This window comes from Passer domesticus, chromosome 24, assembly GCF_036417665.1.
Source record: "Passer domesticus isolate bPasDom1 chromosome 24, bPasDom1.hap1, whole genome shotgun sequence".
Taxonomy (NCBI): Eukaryota; Metazoa; Chordata; class Aves; order Passeriformes; family Passeridae; genus Passer; species Passer domesticus.
Genome location: NC_087497.1, coordinates 3,527,828 through 3,546,569, shown reverse-complemented (window position 1 = coordinate 3,546,569; position 18,742 = coordinate 3,527,828). Strand labels below are relative to the sequence as shown.

Below are 18,742 nucleotides of genomic sequence, written 5' to 3'. Positions count from 1 at the left end.
GTATGGAAGGCCTCATGTATATACCATGGGTTTGGAAAACTCTTTGAGATGTTTTAGCAGATTCTAAATCCTGACTGCAGGTGGCAATAACATATCCCACTCAGTTACACATACACCTGCCTTGCTCTGCTGTGCACATATTAATTAATTAAAGGCATCAATTAGTTGAGCTGTTAATAAAAAATTGATGTGCTTATGGATGTGTAAGTTGAGATTCTGCTTTAACTACGCCGTTACCAGGAAAACAAAATTAACTAGAAATTTTAGCCTACCTAGAGAATTCTTTTAAATCAACGCTGATTTAAAAGCTGTAGCTGTAATCTTTAAGGTCAGAGCTCCTGCTCTGAACCAAAGCTCTTCCAAAAGAGATTTCCTTTAGTAAAGAGCAGGCTGCAGAGGGAGAGCTGCCAGCAGCACAGGGAACAAGCATGTGGCTGTTTCCCCAGGGCTGGGTAGCTGCAGCCTGGCAGGGAAAAAGCATTGCTGCTGTGCCAGAGCTCAGCCCTGCTTCAGGCAGGGCTTCCTGTGGCCTGGGGGGCTCGGTGTGTGCTGAGCTGTGCTGTGAGAGCTCCACATTTCTGCCCAAATTATTAATGGAGATGTGAAGCTATTGATCTGGAGAAATAATGAGGCAGTGAAGCTCCTGTGCTGGGCTGTGCTGGCTCTGAGCTGCTGCCCAGCAGCTCCCAGCAGAGATGCACTGCCAGGTTTGTCATCCTCAACATCTTCCAGGTGGCCATTGATTCAATGGCAGTGTAAGACATAAATAGATAACAATTCCCTGCTTGCTGGCAGAAGGGATGATGGTTTGGAACAAATTAGAGCCATCTCCAGGCAAATTTTTCATGCAGGAGTTCTTGATTTGAAGGTGCAGGACAGCACATGCAGCTCTCGCCCCTGACCTGCATAATTCCACCAAAAATCTGTGTTTCCTGGGTTAGCTTGAAAGCATAAGGAGGAAAATATTCCTTAGCATCACTGAATTCATGAGACTTCTCCCTTTTCTAAATCAGTGAGAGCTGTACCTTCAGGGAGGGGGATGAAATGCATCTCTGGAAGGTGCCTCCACACCTCCCAGGTGTATGTCAAGGATTCCTTGAGTCTGGGTGGCAGGATGGCTCCTGGCTTTCACAGCCTCACAGCTGAAGGTTTGAGCCTCTCAGGAGACCAAAAGCACTGTATCCAATTTATTCACAGATGGGAGCTTGCTGAAGGCTGGATTTCTGTCTCAGCTGAGCTGCACTTCTAATCCATGTTGGCTGTGAATTTTGTTTGCAGCGAGATAATAGGGAAACTCTTGTGGCTGGGGCTGGCTGTGGAGCTGGGGAGGGGACACTGCTTGGCTGTCACCAGAGCTGGAGAAAGTAGAAATGTCCTTAAAATCCAGCGGGAAGAAGCAAAACCTACAGGGTGCAGCTTCAGGGTGATTTCAGCCTTGTCTCTGGTGAGAGCAGGGAATAAATTGTCCATCTCCTAAAATTACTGCCCACAAGCCACGAACCTTTACACTCCCCTCAGACAGATTATTACACCAAAAAGCAGGATTAGACAGAATTGCTAATTTTAGCATTGCACACAGACACCAAAACCCCGACACCCCCCCTTAAATCTCCAGAGGAAGATTCTGAAGCTGTAGTTCCTGTCAGGGCTCCTGTGCTCTGCTCTGTGCCAGGTCAGGGTCACACCAGCCCAGAGCAGCTTTCCAGGGAAAGATCAATAATTCTGGGTCAATTGTCCCTATAAAGTACAAACCCTGCTGATGGTGCAGAGTTCAGAGCTGTGCTGAGCAGAGCAGCCCACAGGCTTCAGACACAATTTGAATTTAATTCTTTGCTCTGGGGGTAGTAGCTGGAGATGTCAATAAGGTCTCAGCTGCTGCTGCTGAGTCCTGAGCAGAACTGGCACCTGATTCCAGTGCCAAACTGAACAGTGCCCTGGGGGAAAGCTCTGCCTCTGATGCTGTCAGATGTTCCTGTGTATTTCACTCTTTCCCAAAATAAAAAGGTTGTGATTTTTCTTCCCACTTATCCTTGAAATAGTTGGAGAGCCCTGACGCAGGAGGGAAGGGTCAGTGCCTCTCCCTGCAGCAGAGCTGGGGCTGTGGTGGGACAGGAGCAGGAGCAGGGCTCTGCTTCAGCTGGAAAGCTGATCTCCACAGAAGTGACCTTGTGGCCCGTGAGCCCAGGAAGCTGGATCCTGATGGAATTGATTGATGGGATCTGAGGAGTCCTTCTCTCTCAGCAGCTGACTGCAACCTCTGCTGACTGCAAATGAAGGCACAGGAATGTGATTACATCCATTCCAGGGCAGCAATCGATGCTGGGTGAAGGTGGAGTTGGAAAAGCCTCTGTGTGGAGTGGGGGCAGAGGGGACCCAGCCAGGGCAGCACCGAGCCAGCAGCACAGGCCACTCAGACACTCCTGCTTTGTCTTTCTGTTCCTTCATTAGTGCTCAGGAAGGGGACAGAATGCGTCTCCACGGGAATCTGCTGGACAAAGAAACCCTGCCAAGAGCTGCCAGCACTGAGTTCTGTCTGGCCAAGCAGCCCCTGCAGATCAAAATGTGCCAGAGCAGGGCAGGGATCTGGAGCACGTTAAAGCCCATGGTGCAGAGACAAGAGCACATGGAAGCACTCAGAAACCATGTCACAACTGCCAGGGAATCCTGACCTTTCTGTGCCTTTCTGTGCCTTGGCACAATGGGAACCAGGCTGGTGCACATTCAGCCCTGGGGCAGGTGAGGGGAGGTTGGAGAGCTGAGCAGTGATCAGGAGCTGCAGCTCAGCCCTGAGCACTGCATTAGTTTGTGCTTGAGTGCCCAATTGCCTTGCACCTGAATGCCCAGCACCCAAACAGGGTCTGGGTGAGGGCCTGGTAGCAGTGTCTAGCAAAATGGGAGAAGTTTTTCTAAAGGAGCTGCTGTCCTGGGGACCCTGACTGAGATGGGGGCCCAGAGATGCACCATTGGTCCTGCCCAATTTCTAGCAAAATGGGAATTAGCTGAAGTTTTTCTAAAGGAGCTGCTGTCCTGGGGACCCTGACTGAGCTGGGGGCCCAGAGAGGCACTGTGGTTCTGTCCCCATGGCTCCCCTCTGGTCTCACCAGGGCTCAGGGTTGGGGGGACGTGCCAGCACAGCCCCAGCTCATTGCCTCAGCCTTGCTGTGCCCAGCGAGCCAAGAGATCCTGGGCAGAAAAGGAATTTTTGCTGCTACTCTCCCACCTGCCACCTTCTGGAGGTTTCCAGGATGGGGACAGTGAAGCACCCCTTACACCTGCTGTGCTTGAACGGGGCCATTCCATCCTGTCCCATGGCTCAAGGAGTGACAGTGGCTCTGCCAGAGCTGCCTGCAGGGACCCAAGTGACAAATCACCAGTGACATTGCTGAGGGGAGCACGCACAGGCAGTGATGGGGTTGTAATGAATTAAGTGCTGCTCAAATTGATGCAGGACTGCTGTAAGGAATGTGTGTGTGTGTGTGTTGTGAGGAGTAGGACACAGGTGTGATGAATATTGTCCATCAGCTGTGATAAAAAGCCCATCATCCCAATACATATCTTCAAAAATGAATTTAAGGCTGAAAGAGATTATTAAAAATGAGGAGAGGAAATTGTCTGGGATATATTTAGAGTCCCTTGCTAGGTAAGATGAATTCCAGAAGTCAAAATACTGCCTGTGGGGTGAAAGGGATCGATGCTGGTATTGTGGTGGCTCATGATAAGAAGGTAGGGCTGAAGCAATTCTGCTGCCAGGGGAGAGTGTGTGGGGAAGGAGAGCCCTTGCCTGGGACTGCTGTGCTAGGGACTGCTGTGCTGGGCTCCAGGAGGGACACACAGTGCAGGGACTGTCCTGGAGCCATCACCCAGAGGGCAGCTGGGGGTCTCTGCCCCCAGCCTGGGGTCTGGCTGGTCCCTTTCCCCCTCAGTTTCCTCCCTGAGCCTGTGGGCACTTTGCAGCTGGGTGGTGGGGACACAAGGTGGCGAAGGATCCTGGGACCCCACGAGGAAGAAAGCTCCTGCAGAAGGAGGATTGTGAGCAGTCAAGCCTGCAGATGCTCAGGAGAGAAGCCCCCAGCCCTGGGGCTGGGTGGGCTTAGGCTGTGTCCCTCTGTCTTTCATTCCCTGGCACTAAGAGGACACGTCCCTGTGACCAAGAGCTGTGCCAGCGTGGGTCTGAGGAGATGAGCACAGCCAGCCTGCAACCTGCCCTGCCCTGGACATCTGGAGAGCTGGGTTTGATCTTGGCTGTTTCCTCACTCTTTCATTTATCTCTCTCTGCTGTTCTGGATGACAAGATCATTAGAAACCCGGTTGCTGTTGCTGAGCTCTTCCTCCCGAGCTGTGTGTAAGCGTGGACGGTGCCTGAAAGACAAGAGGTTTAATTGTGTTCTGCCTGCAGCTACAGGATGTCAGCCAGGCAAATTTAAAGCCAGGCTGCATGGGGGTGGGAGATGCACCTCCATTACTCACCAGCCTGGATGAGGTTTAGCTTTATTGTATCCTGAAATAGCCAGAGCCTGGGAGGTGCTGATTGAAGCCATTTGAAAACATGACAACATCCTCGGGACAAGAGGTGTCTAATCTAATGAAGCCAGAAGGCATTAGATAAGAGCTGTGCAAAGCCAGGAAAACACAATTAAAGCATTCCTGAGGACTGCTGTCGACCTGCACCAGGAACACCGGGACAGAGATATTGGTACAAGTGTAATGCAAATAAATGATCAGTTTGAAACATTCCTCAAGCCGGTGACAGAGCCCCTGCTGGGCTCAGCCTTGAAGGGTCCCACAGCCACAAGCTGGTGCCTGTGTGGGTTCCCTGGGCAGGGCTGTGGCACCTGCCTGAGCTGCACTGGGGGCATGGCAGGGCTTTGTCTTTGCAGCAGAGCAGCCCAGGAGAATGTCACCACCCCATCCCCTCGAGAAGGAATGAGGGAGCCACTGGGATTAGTGCCCATGCATGGCACACCAGGACTTTCTCCAGACAAAAGCCCTTCCCCAGGCTGGCACTCTGATGCCTTTCTCCCAGTTTGTTAACCAGGCAGGATCCCCTCCCTCCCTGCAGAGTTTTCCATTATTTTGTCTCTCAGTGACCCCGTAAAACCCCTCAGGGTGGTGGGGTGCAGGGGCCAGTGCTCTGGCTGGGTGGGCAGCAGTCCTGCCCAGAGTCCCCCTGTGTCACCACCGTGGTGCTGGGGAAGTGGAAATGGAGGAAAGGCTCTTTTTCCTTCAATGCCATGAGTGCACTGTGCTCTGTGCTCTCTCCTCCCAGCTGTGCTGTATCAGAGCTGCATTCAGGATCTGGGTTTCATGCTGGACCTTGGAATAGAAACACCTCCCTTTAGACTCTTGCGATCAGAAATAGTGATTAAACACACCCACTGCTGTAAGTCACTGGCAAGAGGAACTCGTCTCAAATCACACCTCTTTGGCAAGGGTTTAAATTGGCAGTGACAAGCTTATTTCTGGAAGAAAGTTTTATTTTGGGCAGTTCGATTCATTGTGCCACTTCTCATTTTGATGCAGTGTGATGTGATACCTAACACATCCTTATCCCCTGAGGCAACGCAGGGATTTGTGCATTGCTGTGAGACAGTGTGTGCCCCACAGATCCTCCCAGCTCTCCTCAGGAGGGACAACACTTCTAACAATTATTTTAACCAGCTCAGGAAAACTCTCATCATTTTTGAGGTCCCTGTTTTTCCCCAGGGGTGTACAGCACTCCTGATGTACATTCCATTACCCTGGCAGACTGTATTTACAGTCACAAACAGCCATTTATCCAACACAAAGTTGCCATCACCCAGGAACACCTGAATCTCACAAAAATCTTCTTTGTTGCCCTCTTAATCTTTTTGCCTCCTAGTAATAGAATTAATTAATAGAATTCACATGAAAATATTTAACAGCATAAACCCCCAGGGCTGAGTGCCACCCCTAGGGCTGCCTGAGGGCACAGCCCCACCACCTCCTGCCCAGGACCCCAGGAGTCCCTGGCCCTGCAGGTGGGTGACAATGGGGAGTGACAATGGGGGGTGACCCCTGGGCTTTATGAGCCAGACAGGGCTGGCAGCACTGCCTGCTGCCCCACTGCTGCTGCTGCCGTGGGGAGGCTGAGCTAGAGCAGAGACCAGACAGAGCTAAAGAATAAAGCAGGGATTTATTAAAAGGCCTCAATGGATCCACCTTGGGCAGCACAAGAGCCCAGCCAGGGCTGCACCCAAGATGAACCAAAATGGTCCCAAAATGCACGAGTGCTCACGGGGTCTCTCATTTTTATAAGTTCTGCTCTATTTGTATATTGCAGTTAATTGTCCAGTTACAGCTTTAGCTTATGAAGTCCCATCCTTCTTATTTTGCTCTCTTTATTCCAGGTTGTTTGTGCTCTAGGGCCTGAGATTTGGATCATTTGTCCTTGATCCCCAGCTACAGCAGGAATTGTTTTGTCTCCCTGCTCTGTGCAGAGAGCTCACCATCCCTTAATATGAAGCTCAGACCCGCACACTAAAGCAGCACAGAATGTGAAAAACATAAAAGCTAAACCTGAGCCATCACTGCTTCATCACACCTGGGCTGCATCAAGCTTCCAGCAAATGGAGACACAATATTCTCCTGGGAACATGCCACCAGGAACAGGCTTCATTATACAGGAGGGATTTGCAAGAAAAACCTGAATTGCCCAGTTCTAAGTTCTTTTCCAAACGCTTCCCTAGGGTGCCTCTGGAGCAGATGATTGAGGGCTCCCACAGGGATGTGATGCTGCTGCTTTATTTCAGCCCCATTATGGAATTTCAGTACTGAGGGAGTTAATGAAATGTTCATGGCTGCACACCCAGCAGGGAGCTGGGCTCCCACCACGCAGGGCACAGCACAGGTAGCTCCCCACGTGCTGCAGGTGCCAGGGATTTGCCACAGCACAGAGCAGGCAGGGGGATGACCCTGGCTGTGCACCAAAAGTGACTGCTTTCCAGAGAGTTCTGTGAGCACTGGTGCAATGCTCCTCCTGGCACGACTGACTCCTGAAAGCCTTGTCTGTCAATAAACCACAGCTCATTAAAATGACTTTGTAATCACTGACATCCTCTAAGTCGGACATTATTCTTAAAATAAGGGGTGTGGGAGCAGGTGCCTGGGGAGAACAGTTGTAAGTGCCCTTCATTGTTACAGAAACTCCAGAAACATCTGAACAACCTCGTGTCTCTCCTCCTCCTCCTTTGCTCCTGCTATTGGGGCTCTGGAGGTGGCAGAAAAAAGGAAGCTCTAGCTTCCATGGGCTTCCATGGGCTTCCATGGGCTCCTACCATGCTGTGACAGTGGCTGTGGGACACACCTGGACCTGCTGGCAGAGCACAGCTCCTCTGCTTTTGTCCGTGCTCCTCCAGGGGTGGCAGCTGCCCAGGAGGAGCTGCTGTGCCCAGCGATAACAGCTGCTCTTTGTCTGCTGCTGAAGGTGCTTGTCAGCCCCAGGAAGATAAAAAGGCTGAGGTTATTTGGAATTGTGTAATTAATTCAATTCAATGGCTGCTGTGCCTCCCAGGCAGCTCTTGCTGCTGTGCACATGGCCCTGCTCGAAGGGACAGGCCACAAGTGCAGAGGCAGCTGAGGTCACCCACGGTGGGTGCTGCTGGCTGGCACCCTGCCCTGTGCCAGTGTCACCCTGCCCTGTGCAAGTGACACCCTGCACTGCTCCAGTGTCACCCAGCCCTGTGCCAGTGTCACCCTGCACTGCTCCAGTGTCACCCTGCCCTGTGCAAGTGACACCCTGCCCTGTGCCAGTGTCACCCAGCCCTGTGCCTGTGTCACCCAGCCCTGCATCAGTGTCACCCTGCACTGCTCCAGTGTCACCCTGCCCTGTACCAGTGTCACCCAGCACTGCTCCAGTGTCACCCTGCACTGCTCCAGTGTCACCCTGCACTGCTCCAGTGTCACCCTGCCCTGTGCAAGTGTCACCCTGCCCTGTACCAGTGTCACACAGCACTGCTCCAGTGTCACACAGCCCTGTGCCAGTGTCACCCAGCCCTGTGCCAGTGTCACACAGCCCTGTGCCACTGTCACCCTGCCCTGTGCCTGTGTCACCCAGCCCTGCATCAGTGTCACCCAGCCCTGCTCCAGTGTCACCCAGCCCTGTGCCAGTGTCACCCAGCCCTGCTCCAGTGTCACCCAGCCCTGTGCCAGTGTCACCCAGCCCTGCATCAGTGTCACCCTGCACTGCTCCAGTGTTACCCAGCCCTGTGCCAGTGACACCCTGCCCTGTGCCAGTGCCACCCAGCACTGCTCCAGTGTCACCCTGCCCTGTACCAGTGTCACACAGCCCTGTGCCAGTGCCACCCAGCACTGCTCCAGTGTCACCCTGCCCTGTGCAAGTGACACCCTGCCCTGTACCAGTGTCACACAGCCCTGTGCCAGTGCCACCCAGCACTGCTCCAGTGTCACCCTGCCCTGTACCAGTGTCACACAGCCCTGTGCCAGTGCCACCCAGCACTGCTCCAGTGTCACCCTGCCCTGTGCAAGTGACACCCTGCCCTGTACCAGTGTCACACAGCCCTGTGCCAGTGCCACCCAGCACTGCTCCAGTGTCACCCTGCCCTGTGCCAGTGTCACACAGCCCTGTGCCAGTGTCACCCAGCACTGCTCCAGTGTCACCCTGCCCTGTGCCAGTGTCACCCAGCCCTGTGCCAGTGTCACCCAGCACTGCTCCAGTGTCACCCTGCCCTGTGCCAGTGTCACCCAGCACTGCTCCAGTGTCACCCAGCCCTGTGCCAGGGTCATCCAGCTGTGCCTCAGCTCCCCACATCTGTCTCACCACAGCACCCCTTGGCCAGCCAGTACAACAAAACAATTAATTATGTGCCTTGAGTGCAGGAGCTCTGCAGCAGTTTCCCTCTGCTCAGCAGCATCCCCACACCCACAGCCAGCCCCTGTGTCACACTGACACTCCTGGTGTCACACTGACACTCCTGGTGTCACACTGCACTGCCAGCTCCACGCTGCCAGCCTGCCCAAGGCTCTCTGCTCCCAGGGAGGGATTCCCACCTGCCTGAACAGCTCCTGGCCCTGCACCTTTCTGACCACACAACATGCACCAGCAAAGCAAAGCAGGAGCTTTTTCCTCCCCACAAAGTGTCAGTAGCAAGAAACCACCCCTCCAGCTCCTCTACAGATGTCAGCCTTAGCACAGACGTCATTTAACAAAACAAGGCATCACTTCACACCCTGATGCTACTAAAACTGCCCCTTACTCACCACATGCCACCTTAGATAAAGTGGTATTTTCCCCCAGAACACTGAAATGACCCACACAGACAAACCAGAGCAGGATTACTGGTTGATTTTACTCAGGTATTTAGATATCTCTTTATTGCCAGCTTCAACCATGGTTCAATAAATACAAAATTTAAAAAAATGTCAATAGATTTTTATTAACATTTATAATAACTATTATTATTATCATTATTAATAAATATTCTAAACCAACTGAGATTCCCTGGAGATGTCTGACTATAGTTCAAACATGAGATGCACACAGAGTCCCTTATAATATTATATTACATTTGTCTCAAGCTTATAAAAATATATATTGACTTCTCAAGTGTGTATTTACAGTACTTAAGATGTGGCTAATGAATATAAAAGCATCTGGAGATGAACCAACTTGATTCCCATTTGGTTTCTGGGGAGGGGAGCGTTGCAGATGCTGCTCCAACAGGGCTGGGGCTCTCCCAGCCCGTGGAGAAGGCAAGAGCCTCAGGACCTGCCAGGGGCTGGATGGGAGAGATCAGGGTCATTCTGAGGCATTTCCCTTGCAGCTGCAAAGCAGCATTGCTGATTAATTTAATTATACTACTTCCCCAAGGAGAGAAGCTGAGAGGATGCAAGTTAATTTTAATATCATAACAACAATTTAATAGCTTAATCTACGAATTTTGTTATCTTGTGTTGGTGAGGAGCTCAATTAAAGTGTTTATTCTTGCAAAAAGCTGGGCTAGAAGGCTGCTTCCATGGGGGGCTTTCCTTTCCTTCCTTGTAGGAGAGGCCAGGAAAGCTGGTGACTCCTGTTCCTGTGGGTCAGAGCCCACCCCAGAGCTCAGCTCCTGTGGGACCCCTCCCAGCCCTGGCCACTGCAGCCCAGGGAAACAGCCATGGCCACAGATAACTGTGCTGAGCTGTATCCCTTTCCAGCTGGGCAGCATCCAGAGGGACAGAAAAGCAGATTCCAGTGGCCACAGTGGCACCCAGAGCTGGCCCCTCTCACGTTCCTCATTCAGAACCCTCATTCAGGGTCTGTTCTGGGGGACTCGAGGGAACACGGTGCTGCCTGCTCCAAACTGAGGCACGCTGCCAGCCCATCACCAAGCCCTCGATGTCTCCAGACCTCCTGAGAGCAGGTGAAGCAGCCTGGAGCCAGCTCCTCCAGCAGCAGCTTCCCAGCGTGGCTCCTGCATCCCAACAGACAGCAGGAGCACAGGGAGGGGAGAGAAGATCCAGAGTCAAGCTGGTTCAACCCCCTGCCTAGAGACCTGTAATATACTTGCTCTAGAGATAAAATGTAAACACAGAGAGCACACAAATTGCACTTGATCCTTGGGATCAGGCGTTTCACTAAATGCAGGGCTTGGTTCACTGCTATTGCTCTTCAGGCTGGGAAACAGCGGGATGGCAAGTGACCAACCTGACTGGAATGGGCCAGACTTAGAGAAATGATTTCTGTTAAAAACACTAACCAAGAGACTGGGGAGGGAGCATGGTTTGAGCTGCAGAGGGGGCAGGAAGGAGAGATCTTGTTTTCCTCAGAGAGCAACAAACTCCCCAGAGCACACGCAGCACCTCCTGGGCAGAGTGGTCACCCTGCCAGCCCCAAGGGCCCTTCACTCAATCCTCATTCACATCCTCATCCTCTCAGAGCAGCTAACAGGAGGGGCTGACTGGAGCAGATTTCCAGCCAGACTCTGAGCATCTCCCACAGCCTTCATCCCCTGTGTAAATCTTTGCCTTTCAGCATTAATAATTCACTTGAGACATTTACAGATCACAATAAAGCCTTACAAAACTCCATACAGAGCTGCAAATACCCATTTAATTAACTAACTTCAAGGAAAGTTGTATTATTAAGATGCTATTTATGTCTTCTCAGGGATCAGGCTGCAGCTCTGGGAGCTGCCAGCTTGCCAGGCAGGTAGCACCATGCTCACAAAACAATGTCATGGATGCAGCCAGCACCATTTCCTCTGTGCTTTACTGGAGAATATTTGGTTTTGTTCACCAACTGAGGTGTCAAAACTCAGTGAAGTAGCTCATAGAGCAGAAGGGATGCAACTGGGAAAGAGTTTCCTTCAGCACAGATGGGGAAAGTCACCTTCCAGGAGTTGGGCATTGGGTGAGAGCTGCTCTCTAAATATAAAAGCAATAAAAACTCCTTGTGGGGTTGCTGTGATCTGTCAGGTTGTATAAAAGCCCCCATGGATTCACCAGCAGGATACTAGATACAGAAGTGTTGGCTCTGGATTAAGACAGTGCAAAAAGGTCCATCCCACCCTGTGAACTCAACTACCACATGAAATGGCATCAACACACTTTGACTCATCTTACAGAACTGTGCTGGGGAGAGCCACGTGCACCCAGGCTCGCAGCACAGCCCCAGCAATCCTGGGCTGCCCCTGCTCTCTTGCCACGTGTGGGCAGCACCCAGAGGCTCCCACAGCCCACCTGAGACCCCCAGGTTTCAGAGGTGGGGCTGCCTGGGGCCAGCAGGCCTCTCCTGCCCAGGAGCTCCTCTGCAGACACGGCGTCACACCTGCACGCCTCGGCCGTGCATCCGGATCACCTGGGCCCGCAGGCTCTGGATCCCACTCAGGATGGTCTTCTGGTGCTCTGCCAGCGTGATGCCCAGGCTGAGGATGTCTCTGCAAAGTGAGCCCCACATCAGCCACGACACACAACCCCAGTGGGGTCTGACAGACACACTCAGCTTGCAGCCGCTCCCCCAGGGCACAGCCTTCTCCCCAGCTTCTCCCTCTCTTTCCTGACAGGCACGGGTTAACCATCACTGCCACCCCTTGCCAGCGATGCAAAGGCAAGAGGAAGCAGGGCACAGCTGACAGGGCAGCCCTGGCCTGGCACTGCCCAGGAGGGGACACCCTCAGCCATAAAAACTGTCAGTGTTCCAAGGAACTCCTGAGCCTCAGCTGCCTGGGTAATTCCCAGCCACCATCTGCATCTGGAGACTTGACAGCTCAACAAGAGACATTGATTTTGAACAGATTACAGCATTAATTATCCACTTTCTTGATGTGCATTTCACATCACTGTGACCACTGTGTGCCCCAACACTGACTGCTTCCAGACCTGCACAAGTAAGAAATCCCCAACCTTTAGCCCCAGCCAAAGCAGCACTGACACTGACCAGGCATTCTGGGCTAACAGGAGCCTGCAGCAGGTGTGGGACAGCTCTGAGCCCACCACCCTGTGCTCAGCACAGGAGGTTAGCAGTAAATCACACTGGATGTGGCTCTGTCTCTCACACAGGGTTACAGCCAGGAGAAGGGGTCACTTACTGGGCTGTCATCCTGGCCACCGACTCCAGGTAGCAGTAGCCTGCAGCAGTGAAGTTGTCCTTGTATCTGCCCATTTCTATAGCTTCCAGCCACTCCCCCACGGAGCTGAAGGATGGGAAGGCTGAGAAGGTTCTCTTGGAGAGGGGGATGGACGTGCCATGGGACCTGCCAATGGAGAGGGTGGTGAAGAGGGAGTGGGGCACAGCAGGGCAGAGGGGGGACGGGCAGCTGTGGCAAGAGGGTGGTCACCTGGGGCACGTAGAGTTGGGACACGTGGAGCTGGGGCACTTTGGGGGCTCCAGGCTCTGCACCAACTTGCTCAAGGCATTGTGGATCTGCGAGAACTTGGGCCTCTGGCTGCGGTCCTTCTGCCAGCAGTTGAGCATCAGCTGGTGGAGGGGAGGCTGGCAGTTGGCTGGGGCAGGCAGGCGGAACCCATCCTCCACAGCCTTCATCACCTGCAGGACAAGAGGGGCTGGGGTCAGGTGCTGTGATGAAAACCAGAGGCAAACCCTGGGGCAAACCCCTGGGGCAAGCCTCCCTCCTCACACTGGGCAGAGAGAGGCGTGGCACAGCCACTCCTTCAGCAGCAGCACCGTGCAGCTGCAGGGCACTCACATCCTGGTGGGACATGTCCCAGTAGGGTCTCTCTCCGTAGGACATCACTTCCCACATGACGATCCCGAAGCTCCACACGTCGCTGGCAGGACTGAAGTGGTGATACTGGACGGCTTCAGGGGCTGACCACAGCACCAGGCTCTTCCCACGCTGCAGAAGGGCAGGAATGATTTACTTGCCCAGCACAATGTGGCCAATGCTGGCAATTCCCAGGTAGCCACTCACTGCTCATGGTGCCCTGCCTGGCATCACAGGGTGGACACCAAACCCGTGTGCCATGAGCACAAACCCGAGCAAACCCATGGGCCATGAGCACATTTAGTACTATGAGAAAACTTTTTCCTCAATTTGTTTAAAATGTCACATTTAGTACTAAGAGAAAACTTTTTCCTCCATTTGTTTAAAATGTCACTGCAACTGTATGCTATAGTGGCGTGTGAGTCCTGAAATATTAATGGGAGAGGAAAATGTCCCCAGGAAGAGCTGATGGCGTTTTGTACACTGATATTTAAGGAAAACCACCTCACAGCTGTACAAACACAAGTCCCTCTGCCCTGATTTGTGCAGCAGGGCTGTGGCTGGAGCAGGTGTGGTGCTATGCAGGCCCCTGACCAAACACATTGGATTTCTACCCGAGAAAGAAGTCCATGGTGCAGAGTCCCTCTTCGTACTTGAAGAAGGAAATGGGAGCCTAGGAAAAGTGTCGACAACAGAATGTGGAAATGCAGCTCACCATGGTGGAGAAGATGGTTTCCATCTTGTCTTCCTGTGGCTGTCTGAACCCTGTGATCTTGCATGCCAGGCTGCTGCTCACCAGGACCTTGTGGGCAGCAAGGCTTTTGTGCACGTAGCCCATCTCTGCCAAGTACGCCATGCCAGAGGCGATGCCCTGCAGCATGCAGACGAGCTGCGTGCCTGTCAGCTGCCCCTCATGTTTCTGTGAAAGCAGAGGAGGAAAAGCCAAAGGGCAGCCATGGCAACACGGCCAGCAGAGCCCAAGCTGGGCAGGCACCCAGTACTCACTCTGAGGAAGGAGTCCAGCAGGCCGTTCCCCATGTACTCCATCACTATCATCATGGTGCTCCCTGCGCAGACAGACAAGCAGCACGGTGTCAGTGCTGCCATCACTCAGACTCTGCAGGGGTTACAAATCCAGGTGCCAACCCCTGCACTGCCTGGCTTTTGGGGGAGATAAGGACACTTTGTCAGCCAGGTTATAATGAGCACTAGGGCCAAGGCTTCCCTGCCATTCCCAGCTAGGAACAGATCCCAGTATCAGAAGCTCCTTTCATCTGGACTCTGGAGCACATCACAAAGGACAGCACAGCCCAGTGAAAGCAAAAGCAACCAGCTCAGCCAGAATACTTCCTTTCATAATAAAAAGCCTAGTTAGAATCAGCCCACATGCTCTGGTTTCTTTGGATTTACAAGAATATCCATTTAGCTATCGCATCCACGGCCTGCTTCTGCACACCCGCTCACGGGAGAGAGCTGCAGCAGTCAGTCTCATCTGTTTTACTGACAGAATCTCACTTCAATTGACTTTTATTAAGAGCACACGTGCTTGGCTGCTAAGCCTGTCCCACTACCTGCATTTATTAATCTAGCTGCAAGATTTTTATTAATCACCAGCAGGCAAACCCAGCTGATGCATGTGGGAACAGCTGCTCTCCAGGTGGCCAACTGCACCTCTAGCACCAAGTTACCTCTCCAATGCAGCAACTTAAACCCACTCCTATCACTGTCATATTTTCTGAAAAATCCTCTTTGCCCAGGATTCTTCTCCTGAGAAGCCTCAGAGAGAAATTAAAACAATAATTATCTGATTGCTCCTCCTGTGTTTGCTGCTTTGGAATGTGGTCTGGAGATTGTTTACCAGCTGGCCATTGTTTGATTGGTTTCATATGAATTGTTTTTACTTAATGACCAATCACCATCAGCTGTGTCAGACTCTGAGGCATCAGTCATGCGTTTTCATTATCATTCTTGTTAAGCCTTCTGTCTGTATCCTTTCTCTTCTCTTTAGCATAGTTTTAGTACAGCATTCTGTCCTAGGGTGACGTTATGATGCTTGTATCCCCAATCGTGTGCTCTGTTAATGCTGGATATTGTGTTCTGTGCCTTCAAGACTGGCTCTGAAGAGCGAATGTTTTGTTTTGGTTTTTGTCATCAGCCTGCTCCCCCACGGCTGGCGGGACAGAGAGACAGGGTAGTACCTAGTGCAGCTTTTGCTTTTTCTTGGCTTTTTGCTTTGCTCTTGCTTCTGCTGTGCTCCCGCTTTTGCTTTTGCTTTTTGCTTTTGCTCGTTAGTTAGTTTAGCTAAGCAGTCGGAATCTTTCCCTGGACTGTTTTTCCTTTCCCTTTTTTGGAACCACTCACACCTGCTCCGGACTGGGACCTGGGAAACACCGAGAGTTTGCATCTTGTGGCTGCTGCAGCCATCCCCAGCGCCAGAGGGACTGACAACAGAGTGACCACCCTCAGGAGAGACTTTCTGAATTTGTCATCCTTTTCAGATCAGTGAAAGAGTGTTGTCATCCGGTATTGTTCATTTTGTGTGCTGGGGGTGCTTTGCCTGTTAAATAAACAGGTTCTTTCCACTTCTCTCTGAGGAATCCTTCCTGAACTGGTTGTGGGGAGGGACCGTGTGGGTTCGCTTTCAGGGGGACTCCCTTTTGGAGGTTTTCTCCCAAATTTGCCCTATTCCAGGACACATTCTTTAATATAATATCATATCATAAAACAATAAATTAACTTTCTAAGAACACAGAGTCAGACTCATCAATTCCTCCTTCATCCTGGGGACCCAGCAAATACACATTCCTGCTCAGGAGCCTCCTGGGAGCCACGTACCTCTGGTGATGACCCCCTCGAGGCGGATGACGTTGGAGTGGTCAAACTGGCCCATGGTGCAGGCCTGGGCCAGGAAGGAGCGCTGCTGCTTCTCGGAGCAGCCGGCCCGCAGCGTCCGCACGGCCACCGGCAGCTCGCGCTTGCTGGGCAGCTTCAGGCACCCCCGGCACGTCTCCCCAAACTCTCCTGCACAGCAGAGAAAGGGGTGGAACGGTTGCAGCGTGATTTCAGGGTTTACCTCAGGACCCTCCACTGAAGTTTCCTTGCCCAGGTGTGTGCCCATCCTTCCTTTCCCCACCCTGAGCCCTGCCGAGGACTGTCTGTCAGTCCTGGAATTCCAGAAGGGCACTGAGTGATTGGCAGATCCAAAGGATGCCCTCCACCCCTGGGGGACATTGCTCCATCCAGGTGTCCCTTGTCCCCTGAGACCTCCTCTCCTGTACCTGCTTGGTGGCTTCCTACCCCGTCCCTGCCCCTCTCCCCCGGGTAAAAGGGGAGCAGCAGACCACACAGTCCAGAGTTCTGTTGGAGCTGTTGCTGGATTCAGAGGCCTGCGGGCCAGAATAAAAGCTCTGGATTCAAACCCTCCATCAGAACCAATTCCTTTCCCTCACCACGGCCTTACAGCTTCTCCAGCAGAGGGAAACCTGAGGAGTGACCCTCCACAGAGGCAGCTCCATCCCGCTGCCACCGGAGCCCCGGCACGCCTGGGCTTGTCCCAGCTAGCCAAAAGTGTCTTTCCAGCTAGCCAAAAGTGTCTCTGGGGTGAAGCACCACAGTTGCCACTATTTGGTTCAGCAGCAGCCAGACAAGCCAAGGCACGCCTCATCTGCAATACTGGTCATAGTCCAATATTAAACAGATCCCTGGCTGGACTGCTGCCTCTCACACCAGGCCACCCTGAGCACTGTGCTGACCCTCAGAGCCTCTCAGTGCTCTCTCCATGCTCTGCTCCAGTGCATATTGTGTTTTAGCCCATGAGAGGAGGAGTAACCCCTGTCACTGAGGTCACACTCTGAGCCTTGCTGGTTCTGCCTCCTGGTCTGCTTCCCACAGAGCTGGACACAGCAGGGCTGTGAGGCAGGGCTCCTGCAATCCTCGAGGAAGAACATCCCACTGCACAGCCATGTGCTCCACCACAGGAGCTACGGAATTCCCAACATAAAAAACCAATATTGGCTTTACAGCAAAAAGCGTGTAGCTATGAACAGCTTTATTGATTTGGAAATCAGGTTATTGTTAGGTCAGCAGTGAGACAAACACACTCCCAATTTTCTTAGATTTAAATGTCTTCCTTACTAATTTCTTGATTTTTCAAACACCAGTTTGCTCATGAAAGGTACATGGGGCTCCTCTGAGCTGCTCCACACTGCAGTTCAGAGGCAACCTCACCCCCTCTTCAGTGTCCTCTCCCCTTAGACACTGTCCTTCAGCTGCAGGCAAAGCCCTCCCTCCTCCCTTCCTCCACCTCTGCTGCTGCTACAGCTGAATTTATCTTTAGGAAAACAAATGACAAAGAATGATCACGTTTCCGACATTCTGGCACACAGTAGCCATTAAGGCTCTAGGGTCCAGTCAGGGGATTTTAATTTGCTTTTAAGTTTTAGGCAGTGAAGTTGATGAAAATCGATAAATCATTAGGTTCACGTATTTATAAATAGTTTTCATGCTGCTGTCAAAGTGCCCAGATGCAGATAATTGCTGATGCTTTCTGGTCTGCGTGGCGTTTGCCTGGCTGTGCTCAGTGCCTCAGGAAAACACCAGGAATGTGGAACAAAGCTTCTGGATAAAACCCTCCCAGCCCCATCCCACCCTCTGCTGCAGGGATTGGAGCAATGTCATGGCTCTGCCATGGCCCAGTGAAAGGGGAGCACACCAGCACAGCCACCACCCCCTGGGACTTGCCTGTCCTGATAATCCTCTCAATTTTGATGCTGGCACTGTCCAGTTCCTTGGCAAAGAGGTGCACAGCCTGCATGGGGTCTTCGCAGGTGCTGGGGTCAATGTATGTCCTCCTGGTTGGTATTTTAACTGCAGGAAAGGCAGAAAGGGCAGGTCAGAGGGGCTCAGCAGCACTTCCACCCACCCATCCTGGGAAACACTATCCCAGCTCATCCACCTCCTGGTCTGTGGGCAGAACCAACGTGCCACCTTTCTGTAAGCAAAGACAAGATTCAGTTCTAAGGTTTCTAAGATTTTTTTTTTTTAGGATTGAGTGAATCCAACTGCTCTCTCCACTGGGTAAAGGAGAGCAGCCCCTTTGCTCCAGTAAAGCTCCCACCCTCCAAAGCTAACTGAAATGGTCAAGGCAGGCTCTTCTACTTCTGAGGTGCTTTGGGGAACACAAAAGCATGTGTGCACTCCATGGGCTTGTGCCAGGAATCCAATAAACTCATCAGTCCAGACATCTGAATTCCCTACGATAATTGCTGTCTGTAAAATTATTGCTGCTCAATAATCCAGAGCAGCCCCAGAAAACAAGGCTGTTTGCTTGTGTTCATGAGAAGCTGACAATAATTTATACACCCCACGGAAGCTGCAAGTATCCCCATTTCCTCTGGCAGGCAGTGACCCCCATGCAGCAAGGACAGACACTGGCACATGGAGCTGTCAAGCCCACGGTCCTCAGAGAGCCTTGCTGTGCTGGCCCCTGCTCTGGGATAGCACAGGCTGACAGCACTTCAAGAGTGAGGCTCAGGGCTGCTTTGGTGGGTTATTAACAATGA

General features: G+C 52.2%; 1 protein-coding gene across 3 annotated transcripts in view; it reads right to left on the bottom strand.

Annotated features, from left to right (window-relative positions):
* Positions 1-9,323: 9,323 nt before the first annotated feature.
* EPHA10 (EPH receptor A10) overlaps positions 9,324-18,742 on the bottom strand; it is a 30,655-nt gene continuing 21,236 nt past the window's right edge. Inside the window, exons 10-17 of one of the 3 annotated variants that reach the window (XM_064398507.1) lie at positions 17,922-18,047; positions 16,017-16,202; positions 14,187-14,248; positions 13,897-14,100; positions 13,164-13,313; positions 12,795-13,003; positions 12,546-12,710; positions 9,324-11,894 (exon numbers count right to left, since the gene is read on the bottom strand). In XM_064398507.1, coding sequence (XP_064254577.1) covers positions 11,780-11,894; positions 12,546-12,710; positions 12,795-13,003; positions 13,164-13,313; positions 13,897-14,100; positions 14,187-14,248; positions 16,017-16,202; positions 17,922-18,047 — 1,217 coding nt within the window. In that variant the 3' untranslated portion in view covers positions 9,324-11,779. Of the gene's footprint in view, positions 11,895-12,545; positions 12,711-12,794; positions 13,004-13,163; positions 13,314-13,896; positions 14,101-14,186; positions 14,343-16,016; positions 16,203-17,921; positions 18,048-18,742 lie in introns of those variants that run through there. The other 2 variants (XM_064398508.1, XM_064398509.1) reach the window with 2 other exon arrangements.